General features: G+C 36.4%; 2 protein-coding genes and 1 pseudogene across 3 annotated transcripts in view; all 3 read left to right on the top strand.

Moving 5' to 3' along the window:
- SCAPER (S-phase cyclin A associated protein in the ER) overlaps positions 1-15,273 on the top strand; it is a 322,094-nt gene that overhangs the window by 142,148 nt on the left and 164,673 nt on the right. The gene's annotated exons all lie outside the window — the stretch shown is intronic.
- Positions 4,379-5,160, top strand: LOC308430938 (small ribosomal subunit protein eS4-like; annotated as a pseudogene). The gene has a single exon. The product of its transcript is annotated as a small ribosomal subunit protein eS4-like (transcript).
- On the top strand, positions 8,541-10,409 carry LOC308430840 (huntingtin-interacting protein K-like; the record flags this gene model as incomplete). The annotated part of the gene is made up of 2 exons (XM_080930131.1): positions 8,541-8,592; positions 10,039-10,409. The coding sequence occupies 2 exons, from the start codon at positions 8,541-8,543 to the stop codon at positions 10,407-10,409; spliced, it is 423 nt and encodes a 140-aa protein (XP_080786257.1).

Below are 15,273 nucleotides of genomic sequence, written 5' to 3'. Positions count from 1 at the left end.
TATTCTGTATTTCTTTTTTCACCTTCCTTACTTCTCCCTTTCTTATTCCCCACATTTATTTCATGCTTTTGTTTTTATTACTTTTACTTGCTAATTAATTTCATAGTTTATTATACATTATTTTTTGTAATTTTCTTTTTGGTTGTTATTTTTAAAATACTGAAATATAGAAAATCTATTTAGTAAAATTGTTTAAGAATTATTCCCAAATCTATGGAACAAAATAAGACATCTCAGTACAGGAAGAATTTAGAAACCCTAATACACATAGGCAGAAAATGTCCTCTGTATGTTGTTTTACAGTTAGAATTCCTAAGAACAGAACCAGGATGTGATATGCAAGATGAATGTGTCAAGTTACTTCATAGATTTAACATCACACCTTTCAGAAGAAGATAAATGCCAAGAAAGCACAGATTGACACCATGTTCTAAAACACGGTCACAGCCAACAAGACCATGATGTCCTTCAAAATCATTCTTTAGTATCAAAGGAAAATAAAGACTTCTCATGGTAAGAATAAAGTAAAAGAATTTATGCTCACTGCTTTAAGCAGCCATTATAGCAAGAAGTCCTTAAAGAGATACTACACTCAAAGAAAGCAGAAAGAATTGTACCATCATGTGAACTCGGGCAAGAATAAATGTTAGAAAAATAAAAAATAAATGAGAACTTCAAAAGAATTAAACATTGCTAACTCAAATCAACAAACCTCTGGATTAATAAAAGAAAAGTTAGTATATATTTTTATTAGTGAAAAAATCAATAATTTTCAATTAATTTCAATTAGCTAATTCTGATTGTCTATTTGAGAGAATCTAAAATCACTTAGGAGACAAGCTTCTGGGTGTGTCTATGAGGGGTTTTATAGCCAGAGATAGAGATATATAGAGACTGCAAAAAGACATGAGAAAACAAGACAGCAGCAGTATTTACCTCTGTCTGATTGCAAATACAGTGTGTCTAGCTGTCTCCTCAAGCTCCTGCCATTGTGATGTCCCTTCCTTGATGTCCTGTAGCCTCCAATGCATGAACCAAGATAAATTACTCCCTTTTTCAGTTGATTTTGTCAGGTACTTGGTCACAGCAACAAGACAAGTGACTACTACATGTAATAGCTAGCACTCAGCTACCCAGTGCTAACATAGCCCATGGTCCGACACAATATGGTGGTAATTGTAAATTAAAAAACAAGACTACTGGTTTGCTGTCAACAAGAAACTCAGCTCTCTAGTAAATACGTACATAGAGATAAAATAAATGTATACAAAATGATACTCTAAATAATTGGAATCCTAAAAGAAACAGAACTATATGCACTCACATCTGACAAAATAGATATTAATCAAATTTTATAAGTAATAGAGATTACTACATATCAATAAAGGAAAAAGGTCCTTCAAAATATTTATAAGTGCATCAAATGCTGGTATGCATGGTTTAACAAAACAAGTGTCACTGGACATAAAGGGACAGGTAAGTCCAAATATAATATGTGACTTCCATACTCTATTTGGCACTAGATATATTATGCAGAACTACACCAACTCCAGACACCACAAAAAAATATCAGTGACAGAAAGAAACTCATACAAATTTTCCTTTGTCTTTCCTACACGTGCCATGACAAATTCACAGTCACCCATATACATGAACATACACAATAAATGTTTAAGATTTTTATACTCAACAAGGAAATTAAAACTTAATGTGTTTGATAAATAAATGTGAAAAATGGCCATAGTGAACATTTATTTGATATTCCAGACACTAGCTAGGGATGCAAACTCTTCTCAGCATCGCATGAAACTATCCCAAATTGATCACCTGATAGGACATAAAATCACCCTTAAATACAGAAACTTTGAAATATTTTCTTTTATCTTATAGAGTAGAATAGATTAACATTTAAATCCAAGAGGCAGAAACACAGCGAATAATGCACTCTATAATGATTCATTGAAAGAGTTAGGATTAATAGGTATGATTGATTCACTGAAAGAGTTAGGAAATTTCAAAATTTCTCAAATCAAATTAATAACTTATCAGAGCCTTTGAAATACACTGACAGCAGTGCAGAGTGTATAATACAAATTATACAAATGTCTGCATCATACATGGAGCCAGCTCAGGCTAGCAATCTAATTGTGAGTCTCAAGGTTTTAAGAAAACTAGAAAAATATCAAATTCAGAATTAGAAAACATGAAGATATAATAAGGAATGAGACAGATATGAATAAATTGGAATCTAATAGTAAAAAGATAAATGTTTAAAACAGAGTTAATTCTTTAAAAGATTAAGCAAGAATGACAAGATCTTAGCCAAACTATTCAAATGGAAAACACTTAATTAGGAAATTTGGGAAAGAAGAGTATATTATAACAGGAAGCAGAAGGATTATTAGAAATGTTTTGAAAGTTATATTCCAGTAGGTTGAAAATATAGACAAAATGGTTAAATTTCTAAATACGTCTGACAAGCCCAAATGAAATTAATATAAAACTCCTACTCTGGTGCACAATGATCTAGACGATTGGAACAGTAATTGAGTTTGCCAACAAAGAAAATTCTAAGACTGGACCAATTCATTGCCAACCCAAACCATACTTTTAAGGAAAATTAATAGCAGGGGCTGGAGAGATGGGCCAACAGTTAAGAGCACTGGCTATTCCTCCAGAAGACCTGGAATTGATTTTCAGCATTTATGTGGTGGCTCACCACTGTCTGTAACTCTGTCCCCAGTGATCTCCTGGCTCTCACTGGCAGGCAAAACCTCTATACACACACAGTATTTTTTAAAAGAAGAAAATTAACAATGCTATATAAATTATTACTTAAAACAGTTAGGGAGGTGCTAGCAAACTCCTTCTACAAAGCAGTGTTATCCTTAAATTGCCTAGCAAAATGGTCGGCCAGTTTCCCAGATGAAAACATAAAACTCAACACCCGATCATTCCACTTTGATGTAGTTAATTTCATTCCAGGATGCAATAATGATTTAACAAAACAAACTAATATAGTGCAAAATAAATTCTATACAAAAATCTTTCTCAAAAGTTCAGCATCAGTGCATGATAAAAAGATAGAAGAATCTAGTGATCGGAGTGTGTTCAACATAGACCTTTGTGTGCGAAGCCTGTTAGCAGAATTATTCTAAACAGTAAAAACTGAAACATTTTCTTTAAAATCAGGGAGGAGACAAAAATGTTCACTTACTCCAATTTTACTAGTTTTAGAGAAATAAATGAAGGAAGAGAAATAAAACACACAAAGATAGGAAGAAGTCAGATTTCCCATTTTATTTGATAAGCAGTTTCAGTCCAGAATACACTATCAACAACAACAAAATCCAGGAGCTGGTATCTGCCAATAATAAACCCACTAGGAGTATAGATAAAATAAATATATGAAAATATTAAAAGTTTGTAGCCATCAGTAACAGGAGGATCAAACCTCCATTTTACTTTTCTATTAGGAGAAGAGTTTCCTAGGGTAAAAATAAAACTGCTGATCAGTTTTATTTTGCTTTCTTATTTTTGTTTTGTTTTGTTTGGGGGGGGGTGGAAAATGAATATTCTTCTAAAGCTTTTGATAGAAATGTAAATTACTGCCTTCTCTATGGTACTTGTTCTGAATGCCCTCAAAGAAATAAAAAATAGTATTGTATGATCGAGCTATACTTTCCATGTGGTTATCCCTTATAGCATACAATAAAGATACCTGCCCACCCATTCTATCATGGTCTTTTTTACAGCAACCTCCATATCAAATCAGTAACCAGCCTGCCATTAACATTAACAGCTGCCATGAAAGAAAATGGAATTACACCATTTATAGGAAAATTCATAGGACTAAACAACCTTATTTTATGAAAAACAATGCAAACTTATAAAGATGGGTTATGTGTTCTATGAAATTTAGGTTTAAAAAATATGATACTAAAGAGGAAAAAATGAGAACTTGGGGAAGGTGAAGTGATTACAAAAAAGGTAGTGAATGGAATGTGCATATGGAATGTGCACATTTACAATGTTCATGTATGAAGATGTCACTGTTATAATTGATGTCTATAATTAATATATGCTGATTTCATGAGGTAAGGAAAGGTACTATTATAATGATTTTTGTATCCTATTAAAATTTACTTTTAAACTTAGATTAATTTCAAATATTAAAAACCTAAACTTTTAGAAGACAATGTGAACTAGTATCTATTTTCTTTGCTGTTTTGCCCAGTTGTAATGGTAATATAGATCAGTTACTTATTCCTTGAACTGTGTGAGGCCCTGCATTCAGTACCAATCACGTTTCCCCCCAAAAAGATTTAAAATTATCATTAAAAAGATTTATGTAGCTCTTTCCATTCCTGCAGCAGCCATGGTTCGTGGGCCTAAGAAACATCTGAAGCACGTAGTTGCTCCAAAACATTGGATGTTGGATAAGTTGACTGGCCTGTTTGCTCCTCGTCCATCCACTGGTCCTCCTGAGAGAATGTCTTCCTCTGATCATTTTCCTTAGGAACAGACTTAAATATGCCCTAATTGGAGATGAAGTAAAAAAGATTTGCACACAGCAATTCATTAAGATTGATGGGAAAGTCAGGACGGATACAACCTACCCTGCTGGGTTTATGGATGTCATCAGCATTGACAAGACTGGAGGGAACTTCCATCTGATCTATGACACCAAGGGTTGCTTTGCTATTTATCGTATTACACCTGAGGAGGCTCAGTACAAGATGTGCAAAGTGGAAAAGATCTTTGTGGATACAGAAGGAATCCCACATCTGGTGACCCATGATGCTCCTACTTTTCAATACTGTGATCCCCTCATCAAGAATGACACCATTCAGATTAATTTGGAGACAGGCAAAATAACTGATTTCATCAAATTTTACATAGGAAACCTGTGTATGGTGACTAGAGGTGCTCACTTGGAAAGAATTGGTGTAATCACCAATAGAGAGAGACATCCCAGCTTTTTTGATGTGGTTCATGTGAAAAATGCCAATGGCAACAGCTTTGACACTCAGCTTTCCAACATTTTTGATATTGGTACGGGCAAAAAACCATGGATCTCTCTTCCCCAAGGAAAAGGAATCCACCTCATCATAGCTGAAGAGAGACAAGAAGCTACCAGCCAAACAGAGCAGTGGGTGAAATGGTCTCTAAGAGACTCGCTGGAGAAGTATTTGTACTCTCGCTAATAGAAACCTTTCTAGACAACATGCTAGATTAAACAACATGATGAAACTTTTTTAAAAAAAGTAATATGTATAAATTTGATGTTTAAAAATAGAAGGTTTGACTCAATAAATATGTATCTATAAGAATAGAGCACCATAGGGGAATTTTATGTGTAAATAACAAGATTTCATAAAACTAATAATGAGTTTATTAAATTATGAAGAATTTATACTTTATTTAAAGAATAAACACTGCTAATAACAAGGAAAATAATTAAGAGATTATCCATTCTAAAAGAAGAAACTAAAATAAACAATAAACTCAAAATTCAGCCTTTTTACTAATCAGGAAGTTTTAAATTAGAAACTCATTTTTTAAAAATACGATTTGTGTCACAGAAGGACAGAATTTCAAATACCTGAAAATAGCAAGTCTTCAAATAAGTTCCAGAGGCAGTCTGGGAACAGATTGGTCCAGCCTCCCATCTGTGCCCAGAGCCACAGCCAGAGCCAGTATACAGCCATGAGGATCCTTGGTCTCCCTGAAGAAAGCTGAGCACCCAGAGGAGATGTAGGCACGCTCTCCCTCCTGAACCCACAGGCCTCCACCTGCACTTAGAGCTAGTCAGCCTGTCTCCATCATAACTCACAGCCTGGCCACAGAGACCTTGAAATCCAGGAACAATCTCCCTCTGGAGTACAAACTCCACTCAGAGACAACAAGATCAAATAACATCAAAGATAAAAAAGATGGCAAGAGGCAAGCTCAAGAATATAAGCAACAGAAACCAAGACATCCTGGCAACATCAGAACCCAGTTCTTCTGCCACAACAAATTGTGTATTTCCCAACACAACCGAAAAACAAGATATGGACTTAAAATCATGCATCATGTTGATGATAGAGGACCTCGAGAAGCACATGAATAACTCCCTTGGAGAAATAAAGAAGAACACAGATTAACAAGTACAGGCCCTTAGAGAAACATAGGAAAACAGAAGCAAGCAGATGGAGGAATTGAACAAAACCATTTTGGATCTTAAAATGTAAATGGAAACTATAAAGATATTCCAAGACAAGACCAGATTTACACAAATCCGTAATAGATGGAAAACTCCACCACAAAGAGGGAAACTTCATTCTAAGAAAAGCAGGAAATTAAACTTCTTGCAACCAATCCCAAAGTAGAAAAGCACACAAACATAATTCTCCCTCTAACAACAAAAAGACCAGGAAACAACAATCATTATTCCTTAATATCTCTTAAGAACAGTGGTCTCAATTTTCAAATAAAAAGGCATAGACTATCAGACTGGATATGTAAATAGGACCCAGCATTTTGCTGCATATAGGAAACTCATCTCAGCAACAAAGACAAGCACTACCTCAGAGTAAAATGTTGGGAAATAAATTTCCAAGCAAATGGTCCCAAGAAACAAGCTGGTGTAACCATCCTAATATCGAATAAAATAGGTTTTAATCAAAAGTCATGAAAAAGATAAGGACACTTCTTACTCATCAGAGAAAAATTTTATCAAGATGAACACTCAATCCTGAATATCTGTGCTCCAAATACAAGGGCATCCACATTCATAAAAGAAACTCTACTAGAGCTCAAAGCTTATATTGTACCACACACAATATTAGTGAGAGAGTTCAACACCCCAATCTCATCAATGGACAGATCATGGAAACAAACTGAATGAGACACAGCAAAACTAACAGAAGTTATGAACCAGATGGAGTAACAGACATCTAAGGAACATTTCATCCAAAACCAAAAGAATGTACTTTCTTCTCAGCACTTCAGCACCTTCTCCAAAATTGACCATATAGTGGTTCATAAAACAGGCCTCAACATCGAAATAATCCCATTCATCCTATCAGATCACCATGAACTAAGGCTGGTCTTCAATAACAAGAAGAAAAACAACAGAAAGCCCACATACACATGGATGCTGAAGAATACTCTACTCAATGATAGATTAGTTAGGAAAAAGTAAAGACAGAAATCAAAGAATCTTTAGAATTTAACAAAATGAAGGCACAACATACTCAAACTTTTGGGATACAATGAAAGCAGTGCTAAGAGGAAAATTCATAGCTCTGAGCTCCTCCAAAAAGAAACTGGAGAGAGCATACACTAACAGCTTGACAGCACAGCTGAAAGCTCTAGAATAAAAAGACCCAGATTCACCCAAGAGGAGTAGATGTCAGGAAATAATCAAACTCAGATCTGAAACCAACCAAACAGAATCAAAAAGAACTATGCACAGAATCAACAAAACCAGGAGTTCATTCTTTGAGAAAATCCACAAGATTGATAAACCTTAGCCAGACTAATGAGAGGGTGCAGAGTGAATATCCAAATTAACAAAATCAGAAATGAAAGTGGAGACATAACAGGAGAAACTGAAGAAATTCAAGAAGTCATCGGATTCTACTACTAAAGTCTATACTCAACAAAACTGGAAAATTCAAAGGAAATATACAATTTACTAGATAGATACCAGGTACCAAAGTTAAATCTTGATCAGATAAACCATCTAAACAGTTCCCAATTCCCTAAAGAAATAGAAGCAGTCATCAAAAGCTTCCAAAAAAGCATCAAAAGCAACAACAACAACAACAACAAAAAATCTCAGGACCAGATGGGTTTAGTACATAATTCTATTAGACATTCATAGAAGACCTAATACCAATACTCTCCAAACTATTCCACAAAATAGAACAATGGAAACACTACCCAGATCATTCTTCAAAGCCACAATTATGCTTATTCCTAAACCGCACTAAGACCATACAAAGAAAGAGAACGTCAGACCAATTTCCCTCATGAACATTGATCCAAAAATACTCAATAAAATTCTTTCAAACAGAACCTAGGGACACATCAAAACAAACATTCACTATGATCAAGTAGTCTTTATTCCAGGGATGCAAGGATGGTTCAATATACAGAAATATATCAATATAATCAAGTATATAAACAAACTCAAAGAAAAACCACATGATCATTTCATTAGCTGCTGAAAAAGCATTTGACAAAATTCAACAGCCCTTCATTGTTAAAAGTCTTGGAAAGAGCAGGAATTCAAGACCCACACTTAAACATAGTAAAAGCAATATACAGCAAATCAGTAGCCAACATCAAACTAAATGGTAAGAAACTTGAAGTAGCCCTACTAAAATCAGAGACTAGACAAGGATGCCTACTATCTCCCTATTGATTCAATATAGTACCTGAATTATTATCCAGAGCAATCAGACAGCAAGAAGAGGTCAAATGGATACCAATTGGAAACAAAGAAGTCAAAATATCATTATTTGCAGATGATGTGATAGTATATGTAAATGGCCCCCAAAAATACCTCCAAAGAACTCCTACCACTAATAAACAACTTCAGTAAAGTAACTGGATATAAAATTAACTGGGACATATCAGTAGCCTTTCTCTACTCAAAGAATAAACAGGCTGAGAATCGATACCCTTCTCAATAGTCACAAAGAATATAAAATACCTTGGGGTGGCCCTAATTAAGCAAGTGAAAGATAGATATGACAAGACCTTCAAGTCTCTGAAGAAGGAAGTTGATGAACACCTCAAAACGTAGAATGATCTCCCATGCTCATGGATTAAAAGGATCAATATAGTAAAAATGGCCATCATTGATGCAATCCCCATCAAAATTGCAACTCAATTCTTCATAGAGTTAGAAAAAGCAATTTGCAGATTCATTTGGAATAGTAATTTTTTAAAAAAGGATTGCAAAATCTATTCTCAAAAATAATAAATTTGTGGGGAAATCACCATCCCAGACCTCAAGCTGTATTACAGATCAATTTTTATTAAAAAAAAAAATACCATGACATTTGTATAGAGACAGGTTGATCAGTGGAATAGAAGAAGACCCAGAATAAACCTACACACCTACGGTAACTTTATCTTTGACAAAGGATCTAAAAACATTCCATAGAAAACTTCAACAAATAGTGCTTGTTCAACTGGCAGTCAGCATGCAGAAGAATGCAAATCAATCCGTTCTTATCTGAGTTTGTACAAAGCTCAAGTCCAAGTGGATCAAAGACCTCCACATAAAACCAGATACACTGAAACTATTAGGAGAGAATATGAATGAGAACTTAGAACACATAGGCACAGGGGAAATTTTCCTGAATATTACACTAATTGCATATGCTCTAAGATCAAAAATCAACAAATAGCACCTCATGAAATTGCAGAGTCTGTAAGGCAAAGGACAAAACGGCAACCACAGATTGAGAAAAGGTCTTTACCAATCCTACATCTGATAGATGGTTAGTATCTAATATATACAAAGAACTCAAGATGTTAGACTCCATAAAATCAAATAATCCTATTTAAAAAACGAGGAACAGAGATAACAAAGAATTCTTAACTGAGGAATCTCAAATGGCTGAGAAGCACCTAAAGAAATGCTTAAAATCACTAGTCATCAGGGAAATTCAAATCAAAAATAACCCCGACATTCCACCTCACACCAGTCAGAATGGCTAAGATCAAAAATTTGGATGACAGCAGATGCTGGCAAGAATGGGGAGAAAGAGGAATACTCCACTGTTGGTGGGGTTGTAAGCTGATACAATCACTCTGGAAATCAGTGTGGCAGTTCCTAGAAAATTGGACATGGTACTACCTGACGACCCAGCTATACCACTCCTGGGCATATACCCAAAAGAAGCTCCAACATCTAATAAGAACAGCCAGAAGCTGGAAAGAACCCAGATGTTCTTCAACAGAGGAATGGGTACAGAAATTGTGGTACATTTACTCAATGAAGTACTACTCAGCTATTAAAAACAATTACTTCAGCAGTGAGGCCAAAATGGCGACCTAGGGAGCTAGAGTTGGAGATGGAGACCAGCGGCCCGGAGCGGCCTCCTGAGAAGCCAAGGAAACATGACAGTGGTGCTGCTGACCTAGAGCGGGTCACTGACTATGTGGAAGAGAAGGAGATCCAGAGTTCGAATCTTGAGATGGCTATGTCCGTCATTGGAGACAGACGGTCCAGGGAGCAAAAGGCCAAACAGGAGTGGGAGAAGGAACTGGCAAAGGTCACTATCAAGAAGGAAGATGTGGAGTTGATAATGACAGAAATGGAGATATCTCGAGCAGCAGCAGAAAGGAGCTTGAGGGAACACATGGGCAATGTGGTGGTGGCTCTCACTGCCCTAACCAACTGAATTGTGCTGTTTTAGACATTCTGGACTGATTTACTGAAATAAAGTGTTCTGTTTTGCTGGGTTTTTTTTTTTTTCTTTTCAGTTTTATCTCAGATCAAATGCATTATATATTTTATTTTATTCAGTTTCTATGGACCTTGATGAAACTATGAACAATCAGTACAAAGTTTGCTAATGCTCAAATTAAAAAAAAAAAAAAAAAAAAAAAAACAATTACTTCATGAAATTTCTAGGCAAAAGGATGGAACTTGATGCTATCATCCTGAGTGAAGTAACTGAGAAAAGAACACTCATGGTATATACACACTTATAAATGTATACTAGCCCAAAAGGCTCAGAATAACCAAGAAACAATTCACACAATTTATGAAGCTCAAAGAGAACTAAGGCCAAAATGTGGATGCCTCAGTCCTTAGAAGGGAGAACAAAACACTCATGGGAGGAAATAATGAAAAAAAAAATTGAGAAGCAGAGATTTGAGAAAATACCATCCAGAGACTACCTGACCTGGGGTTCCATTTCATATACAGCCACTAAACCCAAGCTTTATTACTAATACCAAGTAGTGCTTACTAGCAGATATCTTATATGGATGCCTCCTCAGAGGCTCTGCCAGAGCCATACTGATACAGAGAAGGATGCTTTCAGCTAACCCTCAGAATGAACATGGGGATCCCAATTAAGCAGCTAGTGAAAGGACTGAAAGAGCTGTTAGGGTCTGCAACCCCATGGGAAGAACAAAATTATCAATTAACCAAACCCACCACAGGGTATCCCAGGGACTAAAACACCAACCAATGAGTTCATAGGGAGAGACTTATGGACCCAGGTGCATATGCAGCAGAGGATAGCATTCTCTAGCATCAGTGGGAGGAGAGGCCTTTGGTCCAGGGAAGGCTCATTTTCCCAGTGTAGGGGAATGCCAAGATGCTGAGGTGGGAGAGGGTGCTTGGGAGAGGGAGCACCTTCATGGAGACAATGGGAGGGGGAGGTTGGATGGGATTGGGGGAACGGAGATAACATCTGAAGTGGAAATACAGAGAATATCCAATAAAAAAAGAAAAAAAGAATATAGGGCTGGGAGTGCTTGTGGGTAACTAACTCCTGTGCTCTTGGGACAGTTAAAAGAGGATTATTGGGGATTTCTGGTCACCTACCTGGCTACTGGTTAAGTAAGGATTCCTGTCTGCAAGGAATAAAGCAAAGAATGATAGAGCAGGGCATCCAATAACCTCCTCTAGTCTTTGTATATATACATTCACATGTGTGTGCATTAAGCAGTACAACACACACACACACACACACACACACACACACACACACACACACACACGGCAAAAACCAAAGACTCTAAAGTTTGAATCCCACTTAGACAACAAAGTTTCCTCTCTATTTCAAATATAGAATTAGCTATTTCAAAACGCCAAAATAAAGAAACAAAACATTTATAATGATCTCTCAAAATTAGTGACTCTCTACCATGGAGATATTCATTCTGTCTTGATTGGATTCCCTTCATAACTCCCATGGCTCCTTTTGTTTATTTTTGTTTTTGAGACTAGCTCATAAGGTATGCTGCTTGCTTGCTTTGTCCTCACAGGGTCTCTGGCCTCTGCCTCCCCCAAGTGTTGAGATTAGGCGTAGCCAACACTTGCAGCTGCTCTTCACTACTACTCATTCACAGGGAGCAGGGGACTTTAACTTTGTACATGTTGTGTTGACAGGAAACTAAACCCGAGGCTCACATATACTTCTTGATGTCTTCCTCCCACACTTTGGAAACAGGAGAGTTGAGATGTCTACACTGCAGAACTGGTGTGCCTGCTGTATTTTTAGCTATTCACTCCATTGTGCTTGAAACTTGGGAAACTGAGGCTCAATGAGAATGTGTGAGACAGTGACTTCTCATACTTGAGACTGGAATAATTATGTATATTCACTTATTACTTTTAATAGCAAATATTTTATTAAAATTTTATTAAGAATTTCATATGTATGCACAATAAAACATGATCACATCTGCCCCATTTTCTTCCTCCAACTGTTTCCATATCATCCCAACATAGTTTTTTCTTGATTTTTCTAAGTGTATGACTCTCTGTGTCTCTCTCTGTCTCTCTCTCTCCCTCTCCCTCTGTGTGTGTGTGTATGTTTCAAAAAAATAAGTTACAGAGCAATGGGGACACTTTGTATTGTTGTAAGTTGATACAATCACTTTTTCCAAGTTTGCTATATAGTATTGAGCATTTGTGTCAAATTTTATCAACACTGATATGGAAAGACAGCATAGACCATAGAGACTAACTCAAATATCAGTGCCTAAAAAGGTAAATTATGAGATTGTCATATAATATAATACTGGGTGAATATTATTTTCAGCAATGAAACTATAAATTGGGTATGGTTGTACTTTACAATGCTTATAGTATATATCTATATCTATTTGTCTCTATATCTATCTATCCATATCTCTCTCTCTCTCTCTCTCTCTCTCTCTCTCTCTCTCTCTCTCTCTCTCTCTCTCTCTCTCTCTCTCTCGAATTCGCACACACACATAATTACAGTTTATACATAGGTGCTAAACATAGAAAGAAATGTTTTAATGTTTTCTCAAAAGAGTGAATATTCAGAGAAGCAAGCGTATAGAGGACCTATCACTCAGGTGGCTTTGTTGTTCATTTTTGAGCTAGATTATTACTGTGGGCAGGCTGATCTAAACTCCAAAGTTCAAGAGATCCTCTTGACTCTGTCTCCAAAGTGCTGCAACTATAGGTACCTGACATCATGTGGAGCTTAAACTTCTGACTGCTTATGTTCTTTGCACAGACAGCGCTGTGTTCATATTACAACTATTCTTTACATTCTTAAGTCTGTTCTATTTGTCAGCCTAAAGTTATTACAAATTCAAGATAAAATAAATTGCTCTAAACAAAAGAATCCTGTTACAGAAATGTTGAATTATTTCATTTGTATTTCTAAAACATTTTTGTATCCAGAAAGACATTTTCCTTATTTTACTATTTTGTTGAATTTGGTACAAGTGAACATGATTTGTATTTGCTTTGACTTTCTCATTACTCTGTGATGATGAACATTACTTTTATGATTGGATAGTAATAGCGTCCCAGGAACTTTCTGTGGTTTATCAGTAACATGAGACATTTGTATGCTGTTACTGTAAGTAAACAGTTTAAGCAGACAGACTGGATGTGGAGTTTATCCAATTGCCTTTACTAAGTTTTTAGATTGCTGCCAAATTTAAATCGAGGTTCAGCTGTTAATCTCTTAAACCTGAATAAGCAAGCCACATTGCTAGCAGGAGTCACAGTTTGAATTCGGATGGGGAAAAGGCAAATCACAGTGTACTTCGTAATGTCTTCAGCCAACCCTGTCATATGTGGGGTTTTCAAGTTTTATAATGGAAATGTTTATTAACATACAAAGAACAAACATCAAAACTCCTCTCCATCTTTTCTTCAGCTATTAGCAGGTCCTCACCACCTGCATGTCCTTACCATACACCTAGGCTGAGAAAGGGTAAATCACTCAACCTTGAGAATTTCCCCACTAATTGAATTCAGAACATTGTGTTCAGGCTTTTAGGCATTGCCAGTCTGCCACAGCCCATGATGTTGTTTGGTTTTGTGTCTCTTATTTTCAGCTGGAATTTTTCAGTTTAGAAAGTCTGGAAAGTATTCAATGCCAGAGATTCATTTTATGTTCTCAGTGTTCTCAGCTTACACAGCTGCTTCCTCAGAGCATCAGACAATTAACTAAAATAGCTTCCATGGCTCCATATTTTGTCAGAAATTGATATATTTATAGTCCAAAGAAAAAGAAATGGTTTGTTGGATGTTACTTCGCTACCTTATGTTAGAAGACTCAAGACATACTGACATATGGGGTTCTTCAATCTGCAAAGCTTTAACATATGTAAATTATATATTTTTAAATTTTTTTGTTTTGTTTTGTTTTTGCTGAAATTGTCAATAACATGAAATAGAGGGAAGTAAACCCTACATAAATATTGTTCCCTCATTGGGCTGCTATTTTTCTTCCTTCTGGATTGTTATTTGATAGTCCCCACAGATGTGGGGGTAGATTGCTCATTAATTTAGACAAGTTATTATCCCTGTTCCCAGATTTATGTGAGCATGGATGGACTGGTGTTAAGATTCCCTGGCAAGAGTTCCCCATAGCCTAGCATGTTACAGTTTTTTATAGTGAATTAGAAACAGAACCTTCCATAAACAGGGTTTTCTGTGATTCAGAATCTGAAGGGAAATTATAGTACTGCATGCTGATCTACTTGTGTGTGTAATTAGGATATTGTGTTGGGTTTCACTGCACACTTCTGCCATCTGTTGGTGGTGGGACAAAGAGTAGTTTTTCTATATGTCAGTGTGTCTCCACCCCCTACACATTCTCCACCTACACACACTCAGGCTACCTATGCTCCAGCCACACTGTCTGGTTCTCAACAGCTCAGACTTCTGTCTTTAAAGCTCCCTCGGACCCTCTTATGACCATTTCTGGTGAAGCCACTTCACATTGCTCAATGGGATGCCTGTGGCTGCTATAGCAGCATAGGTAGCCATAGTGCCCCTTAGAAGCCAAGGTCTTTCCGGAGACATGTGCTAGCATACATAGCTTTTGATGGTTGGCAGTTTAGGAGAAAGAAGCCTAGTATGGTGGCACAGAAGTCCCAGTCCACATTCAGACATAGCTTCTCACCCACCGTCGTAGTCAGAAGTCCCTGGTTGAATTATTAAACGTGTACTTTTAAGCATGTATTCTGGTCTTACATGATAAAACCATCCTGAGGAATTCTTAACTCATCTACACATCCAACTTTATACTATGC

The sequence above is a fragment of the Micromys minutus genome (genome assembly GCF_963924665.1).
Source record: "Micromys minutus genome assembly, chromosome: 16".
Classification (NCBI taxonomy): domain Eukaryota; kingdom Metazoa; phylum Chordata; class Mammalia; order Rodentia; family Muridae; genus Micromys; species Micromys minutus.
Note: the sequence above shows the minus strand (reverse complement) of the source record. Positions and strands in the feature narration are given on the sequence as shown.